Here is a 26,184-nt window from a genome sequence, read left to right on the forward strand (position 1 = left end):
CTATGTTGAGACCTAACGTCGAAATTATACAGAAAGCGCAAGGTTGACAAAATGTTGAGTCAACGTTTGTTTTTCAACCATAAATCACACTTTACCCAGATAGCAAAAGATGTTAAATCAATGTTGAATTAGGGTTAAGAATGTTGAATTGTGGTTACGGTTGAAGACTGATGGTTGGATCAACGATGATTCAACAACATTTTGGCAACATTGAAGTTTGTGTTTAAAAGATGCCATTGAATCTACGTTGTATTTTGGTTTAATTAAAATGTTTGACAGGTCAATGTTTAATTAATGTTGAATCTATGTTTGCAAACATGTAATCTATGTAAGCAAACGTTGACTCAACATTTTATCAACCTTGCGCTTTCTGTATAATTTCTACGTTAGGTCTCAACATAGAGTCAACATTGATTCCCCCATAGTTTGCTATCTGGGATAGGATAGTGCTTGTTTTTTAGCGTCATCGGAGTAAACCCAGATTTCTATGGAATCCTGTGTAATTTCAAACCTGCTGGACTAAAAACTGTCAGCTGATTTCTCTAACTTTCATTCCTGCCTCGATGCTGGAGGTGCTCGTATGTTTGGGCTCCTCATGCTCTGATCAGCTGCCTTAATAAAGAATCTGAAATTGTAAAAATGTGCTTTCATTTTACTGGTGGTGAATGTCAGAAGGGTAATTTGCCACAGTTCTATATAACAGCTGCCTGGTGTCATTTAAATTCCACAGAGAGCTGCATGCGGTGCTGTCTGAGCATCACCAGCAATAATCTGACTCTGGGTTCCTTCTGACTGAATCCCTCTCCTGTGGACAGGAGGAGCTCATGTACTGCTTCATTCATTCATATATGTAGCTGTTTTGCTTCTGTCTGATTAATATGTCATTCATTTTGTTCTGTTTACTTTATTATTTTATTTCTTTTCTTATCATCTGGGACTTGCCAACCTGTCATTGTAACTCTTACAGCCTTATCAGGTAGAATAGGGTTCAATAAACAGCAATAAAAACAGCTAAATATGGTCACCATCACGTAGTAGCTATCCATTCCATCCATTATCCACAAACTAATGAGTGAGGCTGGTGAGTTTTCATACACTGAATTTAATGTTAGACTTCATCAGTGGCTCTAATTCTTACCCCCATCATTCACCTTCACCATGCATCACAGTATTTGATGTCAAAATAAGGCCACTTCAAGTTTCTGCTTGATTTCCTGCTGCCTCTGTCCCTGACTCAGTTTCACTTCTCATGAAAAGTAGTGCTGCAGTGCACTCATTGCACAACATTTCAGGAAACTGTAATAGAAAAAAAAAAAACACACACATTAACCTGAGGTGTGGAGACTGACAGATGCACTAAAATGCTCTTATGTTGTCTACTTCTCTGAACTTTTAGCACAGGGTTAGCTGACCTTTGTCCACTTTTAAATGGAATAGCTAAACATGGGGCCATAGCTTCCCCAGTCCTCACCTCCACACCCACAATGTGAGAAAACTCATTTCAAATTATTTACTTGAAAATTTTGTTTGCACCACCTGAAAACAAGTGTTCATGACACCAGAGGGGACATGTGGGCAGAGCAGTCCTCTGTGGTGTAGTTAGTGACATATCTGACATGAACCCTGAAACCACACAGCATACGTCGTCAGTACACAAAGAGCACAGCTGGAATAAAAGGTGGAGCACCTCAAGAAACTCAGCTTCCTGTTTCTTTACATAGCACTCCCAAAATGTTTCACCAGCTGAGCTGCTGAAACCACTCATCAAAGACTTTCAGAAATATCTGTTTTGACTAAGTTTCTTGTTCCTTAGAAGCCCCACCCTCTGTCATTCCTTTTAACATTAAGTTTCATTTTCTCTCAAGTGTATTTGACAGTTTCTGAAGAAGTGCAGCTAACCAGGCGAACCTTTCTGGCTGAAAACTGTCTGTCAGTGGAGCCTGAGGAACTCTATAGCAGCATAGTGTTCCTGATGTTCAGTAATCATCAGCTTTACCTTACAGCGCTTTTTCAAAAGGATGCAGACAAGCAGCAAGTCATTACTGATTATTTGGAAAACCTCATTTGGAAATGATATAAAACAAGAAGTCAAGCCAGTTTGTACCTTAGAAACAGAACTGTCTAAATGTGATTTAAAGTCTGATAAAGGTGATTTGTTGGTGTCTGATCTTTATCTGTTTTTGTTTACCACATGAAGCAAACTATGACAGTGTTCAGAAATAATTAATTCAAGGTTGAACTTGTAGTTTTTACATCTGTTGTCTTAGAACTGCATCAAGTGTTTTCAATATGTGTGTTTGTTCTTTGCTTTTCTCATCAACCGTTTGTCTGATTTACTTGAAGCTTGCTGGATGTGTTGGTAGGGATGAAAGAAAGTGTCATGGTTAAAGGTGTTTGGATGAGCAGCTCCTGAAAAACATAAAAAATCAACCTAAAGACTTCAGTAGAGAGACAGCCCTGGCATTCTCAGTGTGACCTTTGCTCAACTTTTGAACTCGTAAGTCTTACTGCTAAGTAGAGCGTTTGCTTTCTGTCAGATGAAGTTAAGGTCATCATGCCCCCCCACATGTAATGGTTTCACATCCACTGCCACTAAAGCAGGAACTTCACCAGACATGGAAACCACTGACTCAGACTTCATACCAAGAGCTGTGTAGGTGACAGAACATCGATGTCTTCAGTCTAACCTGCCCAGCAACAGCAGGAGCTCAGCGTCAGGCACATTTTTGTATAAGAGAACTTCTGTGCTCTGAATCAGACAGGGAACTTCAACAGCAGCCTGCTATCTTGTGTTTGACCTTTCCCCTCTTACTGCAGGAAAATAAATGACTCGAAGATGGATCCAGTCTGATTGAAGCTTTTGTTTTTCTCACTCTGAACCTTGTTAAATGTAAAATTCCACAACAATGATATGGGCTGTTACAGGATGAGAAACGTACAGAACATGTTTTGTCAGTGGCATCTTTAAAAACTGACAGTCTACATGTTTCTGCATGCTCTCATGTACAAAGCCTGTTCTGTTCCTCTGCTGTTATGGTGACAGGATGTTACCCAAACGTTACTCAGCCATCTTAAATATTGTGCATACTTTAACAAGCAAGCAACAAAATGGGCTAAAGTGGCTCTCTAGTCCTTCATTAACCCATAAACACATCTCTGTGTATCAAAGTTACACATATAGAAGTTTTTATCCTGCCTTAAAATGGCCTATATGAAATTCTACCATCTGAGCTTCTTTCTTCAAATGCAGCTGGAGCTCACCAGCCCATTCAGGATTCTGTTCAAACACTGCAAAAGTACTCTACATGGCATAACGGCAGTTTGTTATGTTGAACAAATTCAGGTGTACGTGTTTAAGCCAGAGGCTGATTCTGAAGAAGAATAATGACCCTGGCAGGACTGGTTCCTTCTGTTTGTTACATGAGAAAAACAACATCCTATTCTTAGAAACTTTCTATTTGGTGTGCAGCCAAAGGAAAGCCAGTGTTGTTGCACACATTAAGATGTTCTGGCTGTTTTAAATAGTTTGTTTTCAGTGTGTGTTTCCTTCCTGAAAAGTCTCATGGAGTGGGTTAAGCTGTGTCTGGGTCTCCTGCACAGATGAGATCATCTTTGTTACCTCAGAGTTGTAAACTTTAGACCTCCATGTTTTCCACCTGGGTGTTGTCCCTGTATTTACATGAGTGTTCTTTACGATGCCTTTTTCATGAAGTCTGCTGGGAGTGGCTGGAAGCTGCAAGTATAAGTTATCAGGGAACAAGTAGGACAAGTTTCATGTGACCAGAGTTTACTGTGTGATTTACTGTGTGAGCAGTCAATTCAACATGAGCTGAAGTACTGCATAACAGTGGGCCGGGTTAATGAGAGCCCACGTTAACAGCTGATCAGAATGAAATAATTAACATGTTACTGTGATGGCATGTCAACATATTTCACATTAGCATCCAGGAAGAGGTTGGATACAGTGACTCAGTCCATGGTTTTGTGTCATTTTCACCTTTTTTCTACATTCTAAGACAAAACTGATAACATGAAATCAATGAAATGACATCTATGGAACTGTGTAATAAACAAATGACTAATTGGTCTGCAGTGATACTGGAAAAACTCAACCTAAGGAGACGTTGTACTGCAAGAGACTGCAATAAAAGTGTCCTGTTCTGCTGCTGCACCCATATACGAGTGCTTCCAGACTGTACAGGGAAACAAACATATTATTATACACACATATGCAAATAAAATATACAAATCCAGCTTACCAACACATCAGTGCACTTTGGCACAAGAGATCCTTCTGGGTCAGAATATAATTGCTAAACTTTTTGTATCATAGTTGACTTTTTTTTTTTTTAACTGTTTTCAGGCCTAAAACCAACATGGCTGCCTATAACCAAACACCACATGACATTTTTAGAGAAAGATTCTTCTAAATATTATATATACAACTGAGTAAAATTGAAATTGAAAGTTATTTACAAAGTTATTGTATTAAACAGATACAATTTTCTATTTTCCATATAAAATGTGATATATTACCAAAAAAGAAATCTCTGTCATAATTATATCAACTGAATAAAAAGAACACAATCCAAACTGTTTCTGAATCAGCTCATTTTATTATTGTTTAGCTCATTAGAAGGTGGTTGGTGTTAAATTCAAACTGTTACTTAGTCGACATTTTAGTGACATCCAGTCATCTATTAATAAGTGACTGTTTCCATAATAAATAATTGTGGAATTTGTAAAGACATGATGATAATGAACAGAAAAACCTTAGTTTTTCTTTTTTACTTTTAATAAGAATGTATGCAGATATATGCCATGGACTTCAAAAGTCCCTCAGTTATATGTACACCCTGATATGTCTTCAATTAGAAAATGTTTTTCTGGGAGCCCAGCTGTGTTTTAATGGTTGTCTACAGCAGCTCATATCTTATCAGCTCCGCCACATTTCAGTGAAAACGCTTCATCTGGAGAGAAAACAGTTCACTGGTTCAAGGTTCAAGGTTACTTTATTTAGACCCGCAGGCAGATTGGATTGCATTTGGCATTCTGTTACAAAACACACATTGGTGGGTCGGACCTGCAACGTTTCCTCTGAATCCTCCCGTGACTTTGATGATAACAGTAACGGGGAGGAGCTGGAGATGTGATGCTGACGCAAAATGTAGGAAACGAAACTTAAGCGAGGCAGGTTGTGAACGGAAACTAAGAGGGAGTTCAGCTGGATATAAAGCAAAGAGACGAGCTGAAGGCTTCCTGCGGTGCTCGGGTGTAGACAGACTCACAGACACACAGATAGACACACACACACAGATAGACAGACAGACACATAGACAGACAGACAGACTCCTGCTGCTTCCCTCCGGTGAGTCCGCATCTCACTTCTTCTCATTAATATTAATATTAATATTAATATTGATATTGATGTAGTTTCAGCACCAGCCGTGAACCTGCAGTAAAACTCGCAGTAGTACTATTAGTAGTGTAAATAGTACACTACAGTCAGTGATGGACAGAACTGTCAGGTTTCCCTTTAAATGAGGAAGCAGTGTGTTCGTTCCTCATCTCTGCTCCTACTACTGGTTTAAAGGTCTAACTGCGCCTCCTAGTGGACTAACCGGTGGAGAATTTTACTGAGGAACAGGACTCACTGAGAACTTCGTTCTCGACAGACTTTATCACAGTGATATTTCATGTAATTGGTTGAAAGGTGAGTTAAACACAGTCAGATACATGAGGTTTTGACATCAGTAGTCACACTGTAAGCTTTGTTGTTATTTAAATCCTAATCCTGTGTGTGATATGTGGTGTGTTGTTGCACAGTTACTACGTATTTCATAATTTAGTGTTGCATATGTATAAAGTGTCTGTAGTTTCCTATCCAGGCTGCCTGAGTTTTACAAGTAGACTTAGACAATGTTAGAGTGATGTGTGTTCACTGAATGCTCCATGCCTGTCCATCTTCAGTTTCACTCGTGGTTTTTTTCTTAAGTGGTGAATGTTGGTTGAGTTGAAGTGTAAAATCTGTGGTGAATCTAGTAATGTAGATAGAGTTCTGAATCTTTAAAAAGACTCACTGATCTGTTCATGAGGTCTTCAATGGACCAATCCTGCTCTGATAGATTCATGCAAACCAGTTACATGATTGGTCCAAGACTTCATAGTCCTTCAAATTAAATACTTACAAGGACTATGAGAAGGAAAACCAGGATTTTTCTTTAAGCCCAGTGACAGTATCATAGAACTCTTCCAGTTGGGACAGTATTGGAGTGGTATCACCATCATACCTGCTCAGTTCATCTACAAATGTTCTTATTTAGCATTTATTTAAGCAGGTTAGTCCCACTGAGATCAGAGATCCCCTTTACAACAGAAACCTGGACAAGAGAGCAGCAGCATCGTCACATTAAAAACAGTGAACAGCAGATAAAATTCACAACAAGTTTGGCTGTAATGATTTCACCAGAGCTTTAAACTCACTCAGTGGAACAGTGAAGTTGAAGTTTTGATTGTAGTTTATTCCAACCATCAGGTGTAAAGAACCTATATGCTTTCTTGCTCAGTTCAGATTGTACTTTGGGGATGACAAACGTTAGGGTATCCATAGATGGGAGACTGTGACTTCCATGTTTCATTGTTAAAAGACAAATAGGAAGGGACAATACCTAGAATGGTTCTGTAAAAACACCACCAAAACACCAAAGACTGAGACGTCGACACTTAAAGACGTCCAGTTACCTTTGGAATAGAACACAATGGTGAGTAAGGAGACCATATCTGATCATGAATCTCAGCTTCCCATGGTAAACACTATCCACCATGCTAAGACAACCAGCAGAAGCCTTCATACACAACACATCTCCATAGTCAATAACAGGCAGAAAGGTTGTTTCCACCAATTTCTGTTTCACACAAACAGAAAAGCAAGACTTGTTTCTGTAACACAATCCTAATAAGAGTTTTCATTTTTAACCATATATTGAATGATCTCCTTAAAAGACAAATGGTCGTCAATTAAAAATCCTAGATATTTAAAAGCAGACACCAACTCTATTTGTTGACCATTTCTTATTAAAAGTTTTCCAGATACTGCTGATTTGGCAGTTTTTGAAGTAGAAAAGTACATATGTTTAATTTTGTTTGTATTTAAAACAAGTTGCAGAAGACAAAGTTGTTCCTGGACTCTATCAAACGTAGGCTGTAAATACTGGAAGGCCTGAGTGGGTGCTGCACAATATATGACCGTGTCCTCAGCGTAGAAATGAAAAGGGAAAATTCTGTCCGAGATTATTTATGTAAATAGTGAATAATAGTGGGCCCAGCACAGAACCTTCAGGGATGCCCTTTTTCACTTGATATATATATATATATATATATATATATATATATATATATATATATATATATATATATATATATATATATATGTATATATATATATATATATATATATATATATATATATATATATTGCAGTATTTGCAGTGCACAGCAGCAGATTGGTTGACATGTACCCTTAATATACCACGTTTCAGTTGTTGTTTCATACTCAGTCCATTGCCTGGAACTTGGAAACCTTTACGCTGAACCAAGTCAGACTTTGCTGACACCACCTGGTGTAATACTGAACTGTGACTGGAGCCAAACACAACTGGCACAATGACACAACAGTTACTTATGATACTGAAGAAGAACATTAATGATGAACCAAAGTTAAAATCATGTGTTGACTAAAAATATCGATGTTGATGCAGTCACAGAAAATGAGATCTAATTGCTCTACAGCTCTACAAGACCAGTGAAACACAACATATGCCACATCCACTGTGACTGTCTTATCTCATTTTGTGAAAATTTGCAGAATGTCTTGTGATCCGGTCTGACATTGTCTTCTGCTCAGTTATGTGGTTTGTGGTGTGGTTGTTGTTTCCTTCTCTTGGGTGTTTGTCTTTGCTGTGCAGAGTGACGTTTGTTCAGATTAACACTTCAGGACTGTTCTCAAATTTTTATGCTCAGACTTGAAAGTTTCTGTGAGCCCATGCACATGTCAGGATTATTCTAGAGGTCAGTCCTGGTGCAGTAGGTCACTTCCAGCACTGTAATGTGGAAACCTAAAGCCTGAGCTGCTCAGACATGGAGGACGGCCTTAGTAGTACTAAGTAATGTAGAACACATCTTATGTCCAGTAGTTAAGTTGAACACTAAATGAAATGTCTACAGCGAAGCGTCCCCTCCCCTCCTTCTACCTGCTGAACTAATCTGTGTACTCTGGCTTTTTCCTGGCTTTCTCAGATATGTTCCACAGCTTCTCACCATGCTGTCCTCTCCACTCTGTTCTTTTCCAGACATCTTTGAACAAAGTTGGACATTCTCCAGACGTTCAGGTAGCTGCTGTGAATACATTCCTTTAGTCTGCAGGACGGTAGTGTAGGGAAATGATGTGTTCCTCATTTAGCTGCTGATTTTTGCATTATGATTGTATCACAATGTCAGCGAGTGGGTCCCAACTGTCTCCTCTTCTATCAACACATGACCTCAAACTTGTCTGTGCTCAGTGTTGTGTCAAGGAGAATGAAATTACGTACAAACTGAAACCAGTCAGCCACCAGTGTGCGCACGATGTCCTGGTCTGCAAGGCCAGAGGTGGCAGCAAATGGAGGCCTGTCTCCAGACGGCCCACATTTCCAAACCCAAGTAAATATATGAGTTGTTGGTTCTTTAAGGAGGGCTTTGGTTGCGCAGAGCACAAGAACCGGTGCACCTTTGCCAGGAGTGATGAGGAAGCTGCTGTGTGGACGTTTGAAAGGCATCAGGGTTTGGACCACCTGCGTCTCCGTAGTCTAGTAGCTCAGTCTGAGAGAGGACCTGATCCGCCAAACAGTGCTGAGCCTCAGGGTGACCTCTTTGCAACTTTAGATTTGAAGGCTGCGTGTGATCTGTGCTCTGTTAAGGACAGGGAAATAACATACTCTGTTCAGTCAGTTGTACACAAATGTGGAGGAAATCTGCTGTTAGCTAAAGATAAAGCCTCTGACCAGTGGAGGCTGGTCAGTGAGCGGCCTGTGACTAATCATATGGGTCCAAATGTACTTTACAAAGTGTGTAACTACTTTGTTGAGGGCTCTGTATGCAAGCACAATGCACAGGGTCAGAAATGCACTTTTGCAAGAAGCCATGAAGAGGCCGCCGTGTGGAACCATCTTAGAGAGAACAAAATACAGAAAGAGGACTTAGTCCGACGTGTAAGTGAGTCCAGTGCGATGACACCGGAGCGTGCAGCTGAGAGCATTCTCCAGGAGTTTTCAGGTGAATTCATAGAGTTCTGTAAAGACTGTTTCCTTGAATGTCCACAAAAACTGACAGTCAAGAGGTGGAATGCCACTTGCGCATCAGATGCAGCTCACACCTGGAACCCTGTCTTAGTTTACCACCTATCAGAGAACAGCAGAAAGCACGTCTACCAGCAGGTTCGTCCTCTTCCCAAAAACTGTCAGTTTAAGTACTGCAGTCATGTCAAGCAAGGCAAGCCCTGCTGGCACAACGTCGGGCACTGCCAGTTCGCCCAGAGCGAGGTGGAGATGGCGGTGTGGAAGGCGGAGTACAGCGGGCTCTCCGTTCAGCCTCACCTGCTTCAGCTGAGCCGGCAGAAGCAGCCTCATCCCAGACAGGTCACCATGTACTGCAAAGTCTGCTGCCTGGCCCTGTCCTCCCCAGAGAGCTTCTACGATCACTGCTCCTCCCTGGAGCACGCCCGTCTACTCTCTGCAGACACCACCATCCAGTGGAGAAAAAGACAGCCTCCACACAACCGCCGAGCTGAGTTCTTACTGTGTTCCAGGTAAACAGCTCTTCTACAGTCAGACTTTACATCCATGAGGGTTCCTCTTCCTAACAAATCAGCTCGCATTTAAAGAAGAAAATCTGACTTTTGACTTCTCTGTAAGTCCTGTGTTCAAAACTCTGCAGAAGAATAAACATAGAAGCTTTAATAGCAAAATGTACACAAAGATAGAATAAGTTTTTCTCCAGAGAAATTATTCATGTGAGTGACTAATTACACTGCATGTTACATTGGACTGTTGATACGTCTGCCTCAGTATGTGCATCAAGTAGCATGTTTCTGTTGTAAGCAGTCATAGTTGGGTGGTTGTTGTCCACAACACGTTAAACCTAAGTGGTCCTGAGATAGTTAATTGGGAGGAGAGAAGGAAAAAACAGGTTGTCTTCTCCAGACTGGTATTAAAGGAAACCATCTGAACTGTTTTGAGGGGAAATGTCTGTTTGCTGGAGCTGTTGAAGACGTCCATAACCTGAGCAGAAGCCCCAGCCAGACACTTTTCAGGAACCATTTAGTTTAAATTAAATCAATTAAATGATGTGGAATGAATTGAAATACTCAAGTAAAGTGCAAATACATGAAGATATGCACAAAGTACAATTCACTGGGCCCTTCCCATCACTAATTACAAATAATGTGTTAGTCTGTCTCAACACTTTCATGGTCGTCACATTCCTACTGAAGATGTTTGTTTTTGACTCTGTTCCACATAGACACTGAAGAAATGTGTAATCCAGTACAACAGTGTGTCTTAGAACAATAATGTAGCTCTCTGCTGTAGATAGTAAGAACAAGTTATATTATCACCCAGCATGAACACCTGCACTTTACTAGTTAACAGATATGTGCAGCTTTGGTCATTTCATAGTTTATTCACAGCAAAAACAGCATTTCACTGATTCAAAGGCACCACACACATAATGCTGCAGGATGGAAGATGCACTTTAAAATGAACAAAAGCATCGTATGTATTTGCATTCATTATGTGTTTCATTAAAGATGGGAAACATGTTAAAGAACAGGAATTTAGCTTCATTTTGCTGACTATTTGGCTGATTTTTAATGGATTTTTAATGGATTCCTTTGTACCCCTGTGGGTTCAGAGGAACATTTCCAGCAACCATCACTCCTGTGTTCTAATGCTACATTGTGTTAGCTAATGGTGTTGAAAGGCTCATTGATGATTAGAAAACCCTTGTGCAGTTATGTTAGCACATGAATAAAAGGGTGCTTTCATGGAAAACATGGAGTTGTTTGGATGACCCCAAACTTGGTAGTGTTCAACAAGAGGAAATCCATGTCACGATATATTTTGCTAATTTGCTTTAATCGAGACATTCTTCCATAGCACCAGCAACATTACTACAAGAATGATAAAAAATACATCTATGTCTGCATCATTAGAGAAAGTTTAATGTTTATATAGCTGTTTGGTTAATATATGAACTGTATTGCATTGCTAAAACTCTCATTTCATCCCAGACCACAAACTTGTGAGTATGGCACCAACTGCCCCAGAGCTCATTCTGAGGAGGAACTGCAGGAGTGGATGATGCGAGCTGCAGAAGAGAAGGAGATCAGACATAACATTGAAGCCCAGGGCCTCATGTGCTACAACGAAAGGCTCTTGGAGGAATACAAAGACAGCAGTAATGAAGTGTACATCGTGAGTACAACACTGCAGTTTTTTGTGTGAATATTTGTCATTCTTTTACAGGTTGTTTATTTGTCAGGGTGTGCTGGTGGTTCAGCTGACTGAACGAACAAACCATGTTCTCAGGCTTTATTCAAAAGTCATTCAATACCCCTATCATATACACACCCTCCTAGTCTAGTTTCAGGTGATTGCAAACTTTTTCACAACCTATAATGCTGTCACATCGCTGATGACACACCCAGAGAAAATAAGATGTACAATAATAAAAACAAAGCAGCAAATCGAAAGCAGAAATGAAAAGGTAAAAGTAGTCTTGTAATGAAACGGAATAGGCTCGGAGCTCATTCACAGTCTGTCGAGGATGTATTGGTTAGAAAGAGCCAGACAAGCCAGGCTGGACCACCACAAACCCTCATCTGTCAACTAAACTTTGACATTATTTGAATAATAATTGATTAATTGACTAAATACAACATGTTCTTTCAACATATTGCAAATGAAAATTGAATATTTTTCCTCTCCCCTTCACTGACCAGATATCGGAACATGTTGATGACGTCAGAATCTCTTGTGATGAAGATTTAATCCTGGAGTCTGAAAACCTCAACACAGCACTGAAATGGAACTTTGAAGTTGAGACAGAGGTAAAATTTTTAGACTACATGCATAGTTAAGAATCCAGAACCTTTCTCAACCTTATGTGCCTTGCTTTATGTCAAGATGAAGACTGCAGTGTTCTTTATGCTTTACAAACCCACATTGAAATCCAAAATTTGTCTTCATTCGTGGTCCTTAATATACACCATTTTCCATAAGACCCAGATTTTTGCAGGCTAAGCATCACAGTTCAGCTACAAGACAGTCAAGGTGTTGCAGTTACCTCAGACAAAAGTAACCAAAACCCAGAATACTAAACAAAACAGAGAGCATGCAAAGAATGACCAAGAGGCAACAAAAGTCTGAGGAAAGAGTAACACAAAAAGGTTCAAGTACCCAGATATACACTCACTGGCCACTTCATTAGGAACACCTTACTAGTCAAAGGTTGGACCCCTTTCACCTCCAGAACTGCCTTAATTCTTGGTGTCATAAATTCAACAAGGTGTCGGAGACATTCGTCAGAGGCAGGCCCGGACTGGCAATCGGGAGAGGCGGGACTTTTCCCGGTGGCCTGCCTCCTTATTGGCCTGCCTGGACAGGCCAGCCACGGACTGGCAGGCCAATGGAAAAAAGTTGATCGGCTTTTTGGCAGACAGGCCAGAGACAGCAGCTAGAAGCCTTACAGAGTACACGCCCACCCTCCTGTCACTCACACAAAGCACGTGCTCTGAGCTCTAAATCATTAGGATAGGGATTGGTCAAAGTGACATTTTTTTAGAAGAAACGTGCCATGATTAGTTCGTTGCTTTATGTCCCGCCCCTTCATAGCAAGAACCATAGATATATACAAACACTAGATGGCTCGTGAGCGCTGTCAGCCTATGGGGAGCAACGTCGCCACATGGCGGCCATCTTGGGACAGGGCTGCTCGATCACTCATAACATTAAAGTCAATGGAGCATGGATTTTAAAATCACTGTAGATTGCTCAATTTTCAACCGATTTTACAACAGCTTGGTTTGTTATAAACGTCAGAGATGTACTTGTTTTACTGCTTACATAAGAATAATTAAAACCATTGAATTCATATAATAATGAACACAGATATCAGCTTTTCTCAGCATAAATGGATGTAAATGTAATTTTAATATTTAACATTGCACTTTTTTATTACTATCAGCTTTCTAATGCACAGATAAAAACAAAGCTCAACCAAAATCAATGCACAACAAAAAGAGATGATGTCTTTTCTTTTCATGAACCCGGTGCCTACATTACCCACAATGCATTTCGGCTGCAGGCTAACTAATCCAGGCATAGATGTATACAAACAATAAGTATAAGGTCTCAATCAAAGTCTCATAACAAGCAAATAAATACAACCACAACCACAAAGAATGTAATTTCACCTAAAGATTAGGTTCTCAAAAAACGTTGGTCTCAGGAAAACCTAATAATTGAAAATCAGATTGTGAGTAACACCATCTTCAATGTGAGTAGCCAGGCAGAAAAGACACACAACTATGCCGCATTTTTCAAAACGAAAAGCTGCGATTTCGGAATTGAGCCTGAATCATAGCCACGTTAATAAGGTTTGTAATAAACTAAACCGTTTGTAAATCAATCAAGAATTGAGCGAGCTATGAGTGTTAAAGTGAGGAAATCATCCACCTTACCATTGACTACAGTACAGTGCGCCAGAGCAGTCCCCTGTCCTAAGATGGCCGCCAAGTGACGACGCCGCCGACTCCGTCTCGAGACATCTAGCGTTTGTATATATCTATGGCAAGAACGAACTGCAGAGCGGTGATATGAGAGTGAGGCCAGAGAGTGGAAGGAGCGGAGATTATGGAGCACCCTGAGAAATACAAACGGTCGGTTCTTCTCACAAATGCATCATCAGACTTCAAAGGCCAAAATATAATAAAAAATGTCTGGCCCAAATAAGCTCCACAGGTGTCAGGTGGGTTGCAGGAAGCCTGAAAACGTTTGAGACCCCCTCTTCAGGTAGGATAGGCAGTTGACTTACAATTTTCAGTTATAAAATGAACATTGGTGTTTGCATATACTATTAGCTATGACCAGCTGACATCTAAATGATTTGCTGATAAAATAATATATATTTTTTTAATTCCACATGTTGTATAAATAATAGGAAAAGGAAAACATTGGAAAAATTGGTGAGGGTAGTGAAGAGATTACAGAAGAGAAAAGTACTGGACTGTATGGAGCTGTCGTTATGGTTGTGTTTAACAGACTTACTGTCTGTTTAGTAGTGTTGTAATTGCTATAACATAACTGTAAAAGGCATATTTTTGGAAGGAAAAAAACAAAATTTTGGTGCATTATCCCACGTGACACAGCCCTTGCGGTGGCGGAAGTGGCCTGACTGATTGGAAATCTCCCGGCCTGAATTTCTTTCCCAGTCCAGCCCTGGTCAGAGGTTTTGGTCCATATTGACATGATAGCATCATGCAGTTGCTGCAGATTTGTCGGCTGAACATCCATGATGTTAATCTCCCATTCCACCACATCCCAGAGGTTCTACTGGATTGAGATCTGATGACTGTGGAGGACATTGGAGTCCAGTGAACTCATTATCATGTTTTAAAAAAAACAGTTTGAGATGATGTGAGCTTTGTGACATGATGCATTAATCTGCTGGAAGGAGCCATCAGAAGATGGTCCACTGTGGTCATAAAGGGATGGACATGGTTAGCAGCAATACTCAGGTAGGTTGAGGCGTATAGCCCTTTAAGTTGCAGTCAATTCCAGCCATTTTCAGTACAAAAAAATTGCTAATATTTTATTTGTAAATAAAAATATGACGAGAAGTACAGGGAATGTTGGACGCGCATCGCGAGGTGCATTTCCTTGAAAACGACCGATTCGTGGAGTATATACCAACTTCAGGACATGTTTTGGACAAAATATCTTACTGGCTTGTTTCGTCTGGATGTAAAAGGTTGGATTATGGCCGTTTTTTGTGGATTATTTTCATCTGTGTGTAATAATGAACCCGCAAATGTGAGTCGCGCTGTGTACGTTGAAGCCGTGTATAGAGAAAGGATGGATGGATATTTGTTGTTTGTCGGACAAATGTATTTATATTACCCGCTGTGGTAATCACATCTGAAAGTGGTGTATACCGGCGGATTCATGAGAATCTAAGCTTTCCATCGGCGTATAGTGTTTGTATAATCGCGTTTGCAGCTTCAGACATTTAAGGAAATGCTTATGCAGATCTCAAAGTGTTCCACGGGCGGAACACTGAAGCGCAACTGGTTAAATGTTCAGTTGGTACTAAGGTGTCAAAAATGAGCCAAGAAAATATCCCCCACATCATTACACCACCATCAGCCTGAACCGTTGATACAAGGCAGGATGGATTCCTGCTTTCATGTTGTTTACACCAAATTCTGACAATCTGAATGCTGCAGCTGAAATGGAGACTCATCAGACCAGGCAATGGTTTTCAGTCTTCTATTGTCTAGTTTTAGTGAGTCTGGGTGAATTGTAGCCTCAGTTTCCTGTTCTTAGCTGACAGGAGGGGCACCTGGTGTGGTCTTCTGCTGCTGTAGAACATCTTCTTTAGGGTTGGAGGTGTTGTGGTTCAGAGATGATATTCTTCATTCCTTGGTTGTAACCAGTGGTTATTTGACTTACTGTTGTCAGTCTACCCATTCTCCTCTGACCTCTCATCAACAAGGCATTTTCATTCACACAACCGCTGCTCACTGGATATTTTCTCTTTTTCAGACCATTCTCTGTAAACCCTACAGATGGTTGCGTGTGAAAATCCCAGTAGATCAGCAGTTTGTGAACTACTCAGACCAAAGTCCCTTAAATCCCCTTTCTTCTACATTCTGATGCTTATTACTTTCAGATTTGAACTCTGATTTTCAGATCTCTGTGAAGCATCCCTGGCAAAAGGCTTTGACCAATAGAATGCCAGGTACGATGCTCACCAGTCCAACTGTTGCTGCCTTGTGGCAGGTCTGCCTGACGTGTTGCAGCATCCCTGATGGGCAGTTCTTTTATTGGTCATTCAGTGCTTCAAATATGAACGTTACTCGTTTTCTTGTGGGAATTTTGGACTTAGTACCATTTTCAGTATATGATCCACCTTTACACAACATTTGCTCCCCGTTGCCTCGCTAAAGAAAATGAAGTCACTTTTCTGACAGCACCTCTTACAGGTGGGTACAGTTCAGCAGATCACTGCCAGCAAAACATGGTATTTTATTTAATTTTATTGGTACTATTGTTGTTGTAAAATCTAACTGGTAAAGATGTATTGGCAGCATTGGAACACATCCATGATAACATGCTTGACAAGTAAGAAAACAAAAAACATGAATAGCAAAACAAATGACAAAATTGACGCTTATGTGTTCTCTCTGTTTCTCTCACAAGGATTTAATATTGGTACATCTATCGGTTTACAACTTTTTAAAATATTCATTGTTCATTTGTCTGAAAGTTATAGTACATACTGGTTTAAATCCTTAAAGACATGAAGTTGGATGTTCAGGACACATTTCCCCCTTTGCTCTTAAACACAGACAAAGTATGACTAACTCAATGTATATCTTCATCTATGGTAACAATGGACACAAGCATATGTATTAATTCCACAAGTCCTACAAGAAAACCAATAACGTGCATCTGATAAGCTCTGGAAGACTGGAGCTGATGCATCCAGTAACCAGTAAATCAGTAGTGAACATCATATATGGTGATGTATTGGTTGGAAACTTTTGTTTGGGTAATTTCTGGAAGTGAGAGCACAAACCTGAAAACAGAAGCTTGATGAACACACAGGAGCCTGTAACTGCATAGACTGTATGTCTGAGCCTGAGGAGATGCACTAGAACTGAAACACCGTACATGTGGCCAGCATCAGTATACCTGAGTTCAGACAAACAGTTCAGAGCAGAAACAGAACAGAAGCAGGGGCTGTTTGAGGGCAGAGTTTAGAGGGAAAATATTACCAAACCTGAACGTGAAAAAATGCTCTGAAACAGAAAGGCCACTCTCTTAAGTATAGAAAAGCAAAAACCATCCACACAGGTACTTTTATTACTCCCCCATGGACCGTGGCATGACATTTGTCGAAGTCAAAGCCTTCTTTATTGTCGGTTCTGCTACATGCGTATACATACAGAGAACTGAAACTGCATTTCTCTCTAACCCTAAAAATGTGAAATACAAACATAAGAGAAAAACAGAAGACAACATTCTAATCTACATAAGACACAGATTTAGATTCTGTTATTCAGAACGTGAATGTTGAAGTACAATGGAAGGCAAGACGAGTGCAAATTGGCATTAAAGTGACTTAGTGTCAAACAGTCCATGTGCTGTTACAGTGCAGATCAGAGATTCAACAGATTTGTTTGTCTGTCAGCAACATTACTCAAAAACAGACTAATCGATTTGGATGAAATTTTCAGGGAAGGTCAGAAATGACTCAAGGACCAAGTGATTAGATTTCTGCAGTGATGCAGCTTATAGTCTGGATCCACAGATTTGTTCCAGATTTCTGTATCATTGTGAGATAGCGGCACAGCGTCACTGTAACCATGACAACACGTGAACACTACATCAGCTGATTGTGATCCTACTACAAATCCACCGCTGAGGACTTATCAGTTGGAAATCACTCAACGACTGAGCAGCCTGAGGACTGCTGCTCTCTGAGTGCTTTTCTTGCTTATTTATGGAGCACTAGGATGGAGCTTTCTTCCGGGATGGACAAACCTTTGAGAGATTCTGTGTGTTGTGATGGAAATAGTGATTGTCAAGTTACTGAATCACCTGTGTATGTACAAGAACTCCTGTTGTGACTTGTTTTTGTTACATCTGTTAGAACAGTCTGGAAACAGCCACAGCAGGAGTGTGTGTTTGCATGGAAAAGTAGAAAAGTATCTGACAAGGGCTGTAAATCCTGACTTCATGTCCCTCCATAGGCACTGACGAAAACAAAGTAAAGAGGTGTCAGTAAACAGAGTAGGAGCGGCTGCAGATGTGTGTTTTCCAGTGTCAGGACATAGGCACATGATAAGAAATGACACAAATGTAATCCTTTAAATCTCCACCTACAATTTAGCTAGAGGACTCACTTGTTCCAAGTTGTGTCCTATGCTTGCGAGCATCTTTACCATAACTGGAATACCATGTGCACTGAGTTCATGTCTGACCTTGTTCGCTGGAAGCTGATTGGAAATATTTGTATCATGTCTCAAGTGTTGAGAATTGTGTCACAGAATGCCCTGTTGTTCTGTTTGTATGTAGAGACAGCTGGAGCATGTGGCGCTGCTGAAGCAGGAACCAGGAGCATCGTTCACTCTTGGGGACACCAGTTCTGTGCCCTGCATCTACTTGTCCGGTGAACATTTGGTCAGTAAAGACATGGCCTATGAAATTACTGTGAGTTTCACATCTGCCAACCCAGGCCTGTATGAACAGTGGTTAGTGCTAGACTTTGGCATGAGACCAGTGCTCCTGAAGAAACTCAAAGTAAGAGTAGGCCAACTGTCACTTGATGAAACTGAACAACCAACTGGGATCCCTGGAGCCACCTTTCAAAGTGCTGAGCGCTGGCACAGAGGAAACAGGGTTATCATCCCAGGTTTGTCCAGGACAGAAGAACAGGAGAAGCTGTTAAAGGAGTACAAGCCTCCACAGATTAGCTTTCTGTATAAATCCTCCCACAACAGCCAATCACCTCTGACTAGTGAGAACTACAGAGAAAGAATGCACCAGTTCCTGTACAATGAGGAACGAGCAGAGGACCAGGTTGTTTCAAGGTAACACACTTGTGTAAATCAGTGTTCTGCTATGTGTTTGGAATTTGCATATGTTCACAAATCACTGCCTAAACTTGTTTTTCTTAATTATTTTAGACTAAACGTTTATGGAGAAATTACAACACTGGATGCACTGTACAGCACACAGCTGGGCTTGAAGAAGGCTCCTCATGGAGAGCTGTTCTGTGCTGTCTCGATTCCTTGCAGTCTTACAGTAGACAGCCCTGAGGGACTGGCTCTAAAACGAAGCATTCAGTCGGCCCTCATAGCCCCTTCGACCTCATATCACCCAAACTCCAAAGTCTATGAAGCCAGCATCGTGCCATACAAAACAGCAGAGAACAAGATTTATTTGCAGCTGTCTAAACAATGTTGCTCTGATCTTGCACTCAAAAGCGATGAATCACATCAGCTGGAAGTGCAGTTTCAGCTTGACCGTTACAGCTTCTGTGCCATGCACAAGGCTGTGGACCTTCTCCCAGATACAAGCAGAGTGCTACCAGACCTACATAGCTGTGGAGTTCCTGTCAGTACAGGCACTTATGAGGACCTGAACACAAAGCAACAGTCAGCAATCAACTTTATCACAGGGAATTCTGATATCAAAATGTGTGTGGCACCACTCCTCATTTATGGACCGTTTGGAACTGGGAAAACGTTCACCCTGGCTACCGCAGCCAGACAGCTTTGCAAGGATCCTCGCAACAAAGTGCTAATTTGCACCCATACCAACAGGTAGGCTACTACTGAATCTGTATTTATTGAATGTTAGCTCTTTGTTGTAATTTGTATTGTTTAAAGAAGTTTTATCATCACATCAGGACTTATTTGTTTTTGTCACTTCTGATTTCTTTCAGTTCAGCAGATCTGTATGTCAGAGATCACTTCCATCCATTTGTGGGCAAACAAAAGGACGAAATTAGGCCAATACGAATAAAAGCAAACAAACAAGGGAGTGCTTTGTTTGCCACAGATGAGGTTACTTTAAAATACTGTTTTCTTTCACAAGATAAACAGTATTTTCTGCCACCTACAAAAGCAGCCCTAGATTGTCACAACATAGTCATAACGACCACTTCAATGGCAAAACGTTTTCATGACCTAAAGCTTGGAGAGGGATACTTCACCCACATTCTAATCGATGAAGCCTCTCAGATGCTAGAATGCGAAGCTTTGATGGCCCTTGCTCTTGCTGGGCCAAACACCAGAGTTGTTTTAGCTGGAGATCACATGCAAATGGGGCCCAAGCTTTTCTCAGTGGATGATCACCAGCGTTCAGATCACACACTCCTGACTCGCTTGTTCCACTACTACCAAGGCCAGAAGTGTGACGCTGCCCAGAAAAGCAGAATCATTTTCAGTGAAAACTACCGCTCTACCAGAGAAATTGTGGAGTTTGTGTCCACTCATTTCTACACTGGAAACAATGATGTCATCAAAGTTGCTGCAAATGTTTCAGCTCCTGCAAATGGCCATGCCCTAAAGTTTCACCATGTTAGGGGAAAGTGCCTCTTGGACACTATATCCAAGTCTTGGTATAACATGCATGAGGTTGCCAAAGTGGTTGAAGCAGTGACGGACATTCTGCAACACTGGCCATCAACGTGGGGGCCCCAGGACCAAACCTCAATCTGTGTCCTAACAGAGGGATCTCAGGTAAAATCTTTTTAAAATTCCATTCATCATAAGGCATAAACATTAACCTTAGTTACAAGTAGTAATGCACACAACGTAAACCCAATGTTTTAACACACTGTGTTAAATATATTCAGAGTGGTAAATGTCTCATTATCTCAATTGTTTCTCATGGCTCATAGGTTTGGAAAATTAGGACAGCGCTTTCAAATAAAAACCTGGCTAAAGTCCATGTTGAAAATCTTTCAAATGTGCAAGGTAATTGTAATCTCGCTTTTGGAAAACCTGCATGAATTTCCATTATTTCAACATTGCATTACTTTTGCCTTTCATAAATCATTTTATGCTGTAAAAACTCTCCTCATGTGTCAACAGGCAAACAGTTCAGGGCCGTCATAATGACAGCTGTGCATACACGTGACAGCCTAACAACATCTCAACTGCATGGTCTGGAGCTCTTCAATGATGCCCGTGTGTTAAACACTGCAATGACGAGGGCTCAGTCTCAGGTGGTTGTAGTTGGAGATGCTGCCGCTCTCTGTTGCTTTGGGAAGTGCTCAGGAATATGGAAAAGCTTCATCAACCACTGCATCAGCAACAACAATGTTGCACCACAACATTTCACCAAAGATTTCTTTGAAAAGGATGTTGTGGAAACTGCAAGGTTCCACAAGTATGAACATGTGGATGAGAGCAACACTCTGTGCGATGCAATTCTTCAGGAGCTGAAAGATGAATATCAACAGCTGGAAACTGAATTTAGTTCAGATGAGGACAGTTTGGAATTGGTGGAGAACTTTAATCACTGCAAGTCAAGAGCCCCACTTTGTATCACTGATGACAGCCATCTTTTGGAGTTATGTAAAAAACAGCCAGAGGTTTACCAGCGAGGAAGGCTCTTCAGGGAGACATATAACAGAGGTTACATCATTCCATCTCATAACCCTACCAAACGTGTAAGGATTCAAGGAAGATGGAACTTAGGCCAGGCCTTCACTGGAGATGAAGTGGTCTTACAAACGGAAAAGGTAACAAAAACAGCAAAGGTGGTTGGCATTACCAAGAAAGATGAATCAGCCCGTGAACTTGTGTGCCTACTTGAGGAAAAAGATTACAGCAAACAAAAACAAAATGACCAAAAATGGTTTATCACGAGGACAATGATGCCCATTCTGAAAAGTGCACCCAAAGTGTGCATACTCATCAGTAAAAAAAGACGCAACTTCATTCCAGTATGGGAGCAAATTGATAGGAGCTGGACGATTGCAAGATTTCAGCATCTAAATGAAAACAGAAACAGTGTGTTTGTAGTGCAAGTGATTGGATGGAAAGAGCATTGTTTATATCCCTTGGGGAATGTCACACATATTATTCCAAAAGTCGAAACTCTGAATGATATGCGTTGGCTACTGAAGGAAGAATTTAAAGTTACAGCTCCTACATGTGAAAATGGTGAAGATTTCTCCTTGACAGATGAAGACAGTAAAGGCAGAGAGAATGAACGAAAGACAATCACGTTCACTGTTGATCCAGCAGGAGCAAAAGATTTGGATGATGCCATCAGTGTCAGGGATATTGGTGACCATTATGAGTTGGGGATACATATAGCTGATGTGGCAAGCTTTGTGAGTCCAGGTTGTGCACTGGATGAATATGTGAAAGATCGTGGCACATCATACTACGCCAAAGGGGAGCCGCCTATTCATATGTTCCCCCAACACCTGAGCACTGGATGCTTCAGTCTTCTGTCAGGTCAAGATCGCAGAGTGGTCTCACTAATGTTCAAAGTAGAAAAGGAAACAAACAAGATCATCAGCAAGCCCACATTTCAACTTTCTCTGATCACCTCTGACAGGCAGTTATCATATGAAAAGGCAGAACAGATCATCTCTGAAAGATATAAAGAGAGCCCCAAATTTGATACAGTGGAGGACTGTGTCACAGTGGCTTACCGTTTTGCCAAAGCTCAAAGAATGATTAGACTTGTGGATTGGGCTTATTCACCGTCTGACGACAGGGTGCCTGGGAAACGCAAAGCCCATCTGATGATTGAAGAGCTCAGCGTGTTATTTAACAAACATGCGTCTGAGACTTTGATCAGTTCTGAAGAAACCAGCCGTTGCACACCCCTCCGCTGTCAGGGAAAACCAGATCAGAACAAGGAAGAGGAATTCAAGGAGAAATTTGCACAATTAATACCATTGTCTTTCCATGTGAGGCACAGATTTGACAATGATGACCACACCCCAAGCTGTGAAAACTTCCGCATACTCACAGAAGTCTGGAAAGATATCCAGTCAGCTGCCAGAACAGATGACACAGACAAAATGGTTGACCTGATTGCTGCAGATGACATCCACCCTCCACTCCAGCCAGTCATCGATCATTTCAAAAGGTGCTCTAGCAAAGCGTATGCCATCTGCTCACGCTCCTGTCCAGAAGCAGAGGTTGGACATTATTCTCTGCGCTTAACATCTTACACACAAGCATCTTCACCGATACGACGGTACATGGACATCATCTTGCAGAGACTCTTGCACTCTGTCATATGTAAGAGGGATGTCCAGTACACTCAGAGAGATATCACCTCCTTGTGCAGCCAATTTGATGACCACGTCAAGAAGGCCAAGGAGTATGAACAAAAGGCTGAGCAGATCTCCTACGCAGTGAGCATGAAAAAACAAAGTGCTTCAAAGTTAGCCTTTGTTGTTCGTATGGATCCTGAAGGAGATGGCTTTGCAGTGTCCTTTCCTTTTAACAGGAACATGTTTGCTGGAAGTTTATCAGTAATGTACAACGATTTACAGTTAGACGACCAACCACTTTATGATGAAGACAATCACTGCATCACTCTCAAATGGAAAAGGCGGATCTACGCAGCTGACGTCATGCAAATCCACCAGGAGCTGAAAACGATGTCAGACCGTGGTCCCTGTGTTGAGGTTCCACTGGCAATATGGAAAGCTACTGTTGAGGCTATTGACAAAGGAAATTTTGGCCATGCTAGATCTCTCATCATGGATGCTGACACCAAGCAAGTGGAAAAACAAATTATTCTGCCACAGTCCTCCAACATTCCTCATTCTGAAACTGACACATGCAGTCCTGAGAAGCACAAGGTACCTGAGGGAGAAAGCGAGCATTGGGTTGACATCCACCTCCAGTTGCAGCAAGGAGACACCATTCAGGTTCAAATGACATCAGAGATGAAAAGAGGTCATCAGATTCCTGCTGTTCAGTTGGTGCACATTAAACCAAAGTTTGAGATCTGTGTGGACCATGTCCGCAACCCCACCACATGCTTCACCAGATCTGCACATCATCCATCAAGGGATTTTTATAGTGACACCACGGAGTATGTACGGATCTGGAGACCGTTGTGTGAGATGGAGTCTGCTACCCATGCAGTGACTGAAAGTGACAGCATTGTCATTGAGAACCTGGTGGTAAACTTTAAGCAAAAGCAGGAAGACACACTAACAGGAGACTTCTTTTTACCTGTGGAGTGGATCAATGAATGGGCCATTAAAATTGACCTTGCAAAATGCTTACTGTGCATACGAAAAAGAGGTCTGAAGTTGACTTCAGATCTGGAACATTCAGCACCGGTGGACCCAAGAGTGTTCACATGGGTTGCCCATGGTGTCACAAACAATGAAGAAAAACGAAAAGATGATGGAAGAAAAGTGGAGTTCTACATCAATCACCTGCCAATGGAGACCATAACTGATTCCATTTTTCAGAAAAACACCCGTTTCACCGTTGAAATAATCCCAAAGCAATTGCCAGACATGTAAGTTTAATTGTAGATTGATTTCTCCTTACATTGCTTGTAGTTTGAATTAACTGGTTTGTAATGACATTGATCCAGTTAACAAAAAAGTCTCCTCCTTCAGTGAAAAATTCATTCATTAATTGTTTCTTCCTCTTTTTCCACAGCCGAACAGAAACTGCTGTTTCAAGCCTAAGAACGGCATGCGATCTTGTTCAGATAATAGCACTTGGAAAACACATTCCAAAAGAGAGTATGTCCAATTTTCAGTCGCAACCAGTACTTCTAACTGTTAAAATCCTTTTGAGTTGCATGTAAAATATAGATTGTGTCATTTTCTTATTTTTTATACGTTTGTTGGATTTTATTTTTTGTGTTTATAAAAAGAACAATGAAAAACAAACCATTTTTCATTTTGTCTTTGCAGTAGTACAACACAGTGTAGTAAAATGGGATATCATGAGAAAAGAGCTACCCAAGGGGATCCCAAAGCTAAATGACAGCCAGTACAAAGCCGTGGAGGCTGCTTTAAATAAGACCTTCACACTTATACAGGGGCCGCCTGGTAAGTCTACGTTTGCATCAGTGTTTCATATTCAGTGTCATACAACGAGCGAGTTGGACCCGAGCAGAGAACCACGTCTCCAAGACCAGAGGAGATGTAAAGGATTTATTGGAGGGGATGAATAATGGTGGGTGGGAAAAGCCAGGGAGCAGAAGCAGGGGGGTTCCAGGCAGGAGTGAGGCTCCAGGCAGGAGTGGGGGTCCAGGCAGGAGTGGGGGTCCAGGCAGGAGTGGGGGTCCAGGCAGGAGTGGGGTATCCAGGCAGGAGTGGGGTATCCAGGCAGGAGCGGGGTATCCAGGCAGGAGCGGGGGGTCCAGGCAGGAGTGAGGGATCCAGGCAGGAGTGGGGGTCCAGGCAGGCGTAACTGGTGAAGGTTTGTTGGGGAAGCCGGAGGGGAAGGCGGATGGCGTGGGATCCCGGACAGCTGATCTGAGGGAGGCAGGAGAAAGCAAGGTCAGAAGTTGGCAGAAACTTAAGACAGATCATGAAGGGGGCTAGAGAGCAAACCGAACTGCGTGGTTCTTGTTTAACGCTCTGGCAGGGAGTGGAAGGCTGAGCCGGTCTTTATTGCAGGGGTGAGTCGTTAGTGAATGATCGTCAGCTGTCCGGGAGCCGTGCAGGTAGTTGATTGCCTGAGTGGAGTCAGCTGAGGAGCTAGACTCCACTCAGGCACCGAGCTGTAGGGGAAAGACAGGGCAGAAGAGCGGATGGGAGACAAACAGACAGAGACAGACAGGACAGAGGAGCGGATTGTGACAGTACCCCCCCCTCAACGGGCGCCTCCCGGCGCCCCATGAACCCAACCAAACCCACCGGGGCAAACAAGGAGCAGACAGAGACACGCATACAAACAAGGACCAGGCCGAGCGGAAGGAACCAAAAAAGGACAGGAAGAGCAGAAAAAACGACAGGAGGGATGGAGGAGGGAAAGACGGGGGGACGGGAGGGACAGGAAGGAGAGAAACGAGAGAGGGACTGAAGGAAACTCAAGGCTGGGACTGGACCTGGCACAACTGGACTGGGAGAGGAAATGAACATGGACAGGACTAAAGACTAGACTGAGGACAGGACTGAACTGAACTGAGGGCAGGACTGGCCTGGACTGAGTTGAGCGAAGGAAAGGACTGAACTGGACTGAGCTGAGCGAAGGAAAGGACTGGACTGGACTGAGCTGAGCGAAGGAAAGGACTGGACTGGACTGAGCTGAGCGAAGGAAAGGACTGGACTGGACTGGACTGAGCTGAGCGAAGGAAAGGAGACTGGACTGGACTGAGCTGAGCGAAGGAAAGGACTTGGGACTGG

General features: G+C 41.8%; 1 protein-coding gene across 1 annotated transcript; it reads left to right on the top strand.

The window, feature by feature from the left end:
- The first annotated feature begins 5,207 nt into the window (after nucleotides 1-5,207).
- LOC127534126 (helicase with zinc finger domain 2-like) lies at nucleotides 5,208-25,785 on the top strand. The gene is made up of 11 exons (XM_051948607.1): nucleotides 5,208-5,368; nucleotides 8,349-9,841; nucleotides 11,324-11,507; nucleotides 12,035-12,142; nucleotides 18,396-18,910; nucleotides 19,007-19,645; nucleotides 19,768-20,566; nucleotides 20,728-20,803; nucleotides 20,921-24,338; nucleotides 24,485-24,570; nucleotides 24,745-25,785. The coding sequence occupies exons 2-11, from the start codon at nucleotides 8,490-8,492 to the stop codon at nucleotides 25,005-25,007; spliced, it is 7,440 nt and encodes a 2,479-aa protein (XP_051804567.1). The 5' UTR covers nucleotides 5,208-5,368; nucleotides 8,349-8,489; the 3' UTR covers nucleotides 25,008-25,785.
- Nucleotides 25,786-26,184: the final 399 nt, after the last annotated feature.

Source organism: Acanthochromis polyacanthus, chromosome 5 (assembly GCF_021347895.1).
Source record: "Acanthochromis polyacanthus isolate Apoly-LR-REF ecotype Palm Island chromosome 5, KAUST_Apoly_ChrSc, whole genome shotgun sequence".
NCBI classification, from domain to species: Eukaryota; Metazoa; Chordata; class Actinopteri; family Pomacentridae; genus Acanthochromis; species Acanthochromis polyacanthus.

What these genes read in the sequence shown, in the direction of transcription:
- LOC127534126 (XM_051948607.1), top strand. Translation starts at nt 8,490, where the DNA reads ATGTCAGCGAGTGGGTCCCAACTGTCTCCTCTTCTATCAACACATGAC. An exon ending in ACTTTGAAGTTGAGACAGAG is followed by an intron (nt 12,143 to 18,395) that starts GTAAAATTTTTA and finishes GTTTGTATGTAG; the next exon opens with AGACAGCTGGAGCATGTGGC. An exon ending in AAAACACATTCCAAAAGAGA is followed by an intron (nt 24,571 to 24,744) that starts GTATGTCCAATT and finishes TTGTCTTTGCAG; the next exon opens with TAGTACAACACAGTGTAGTA.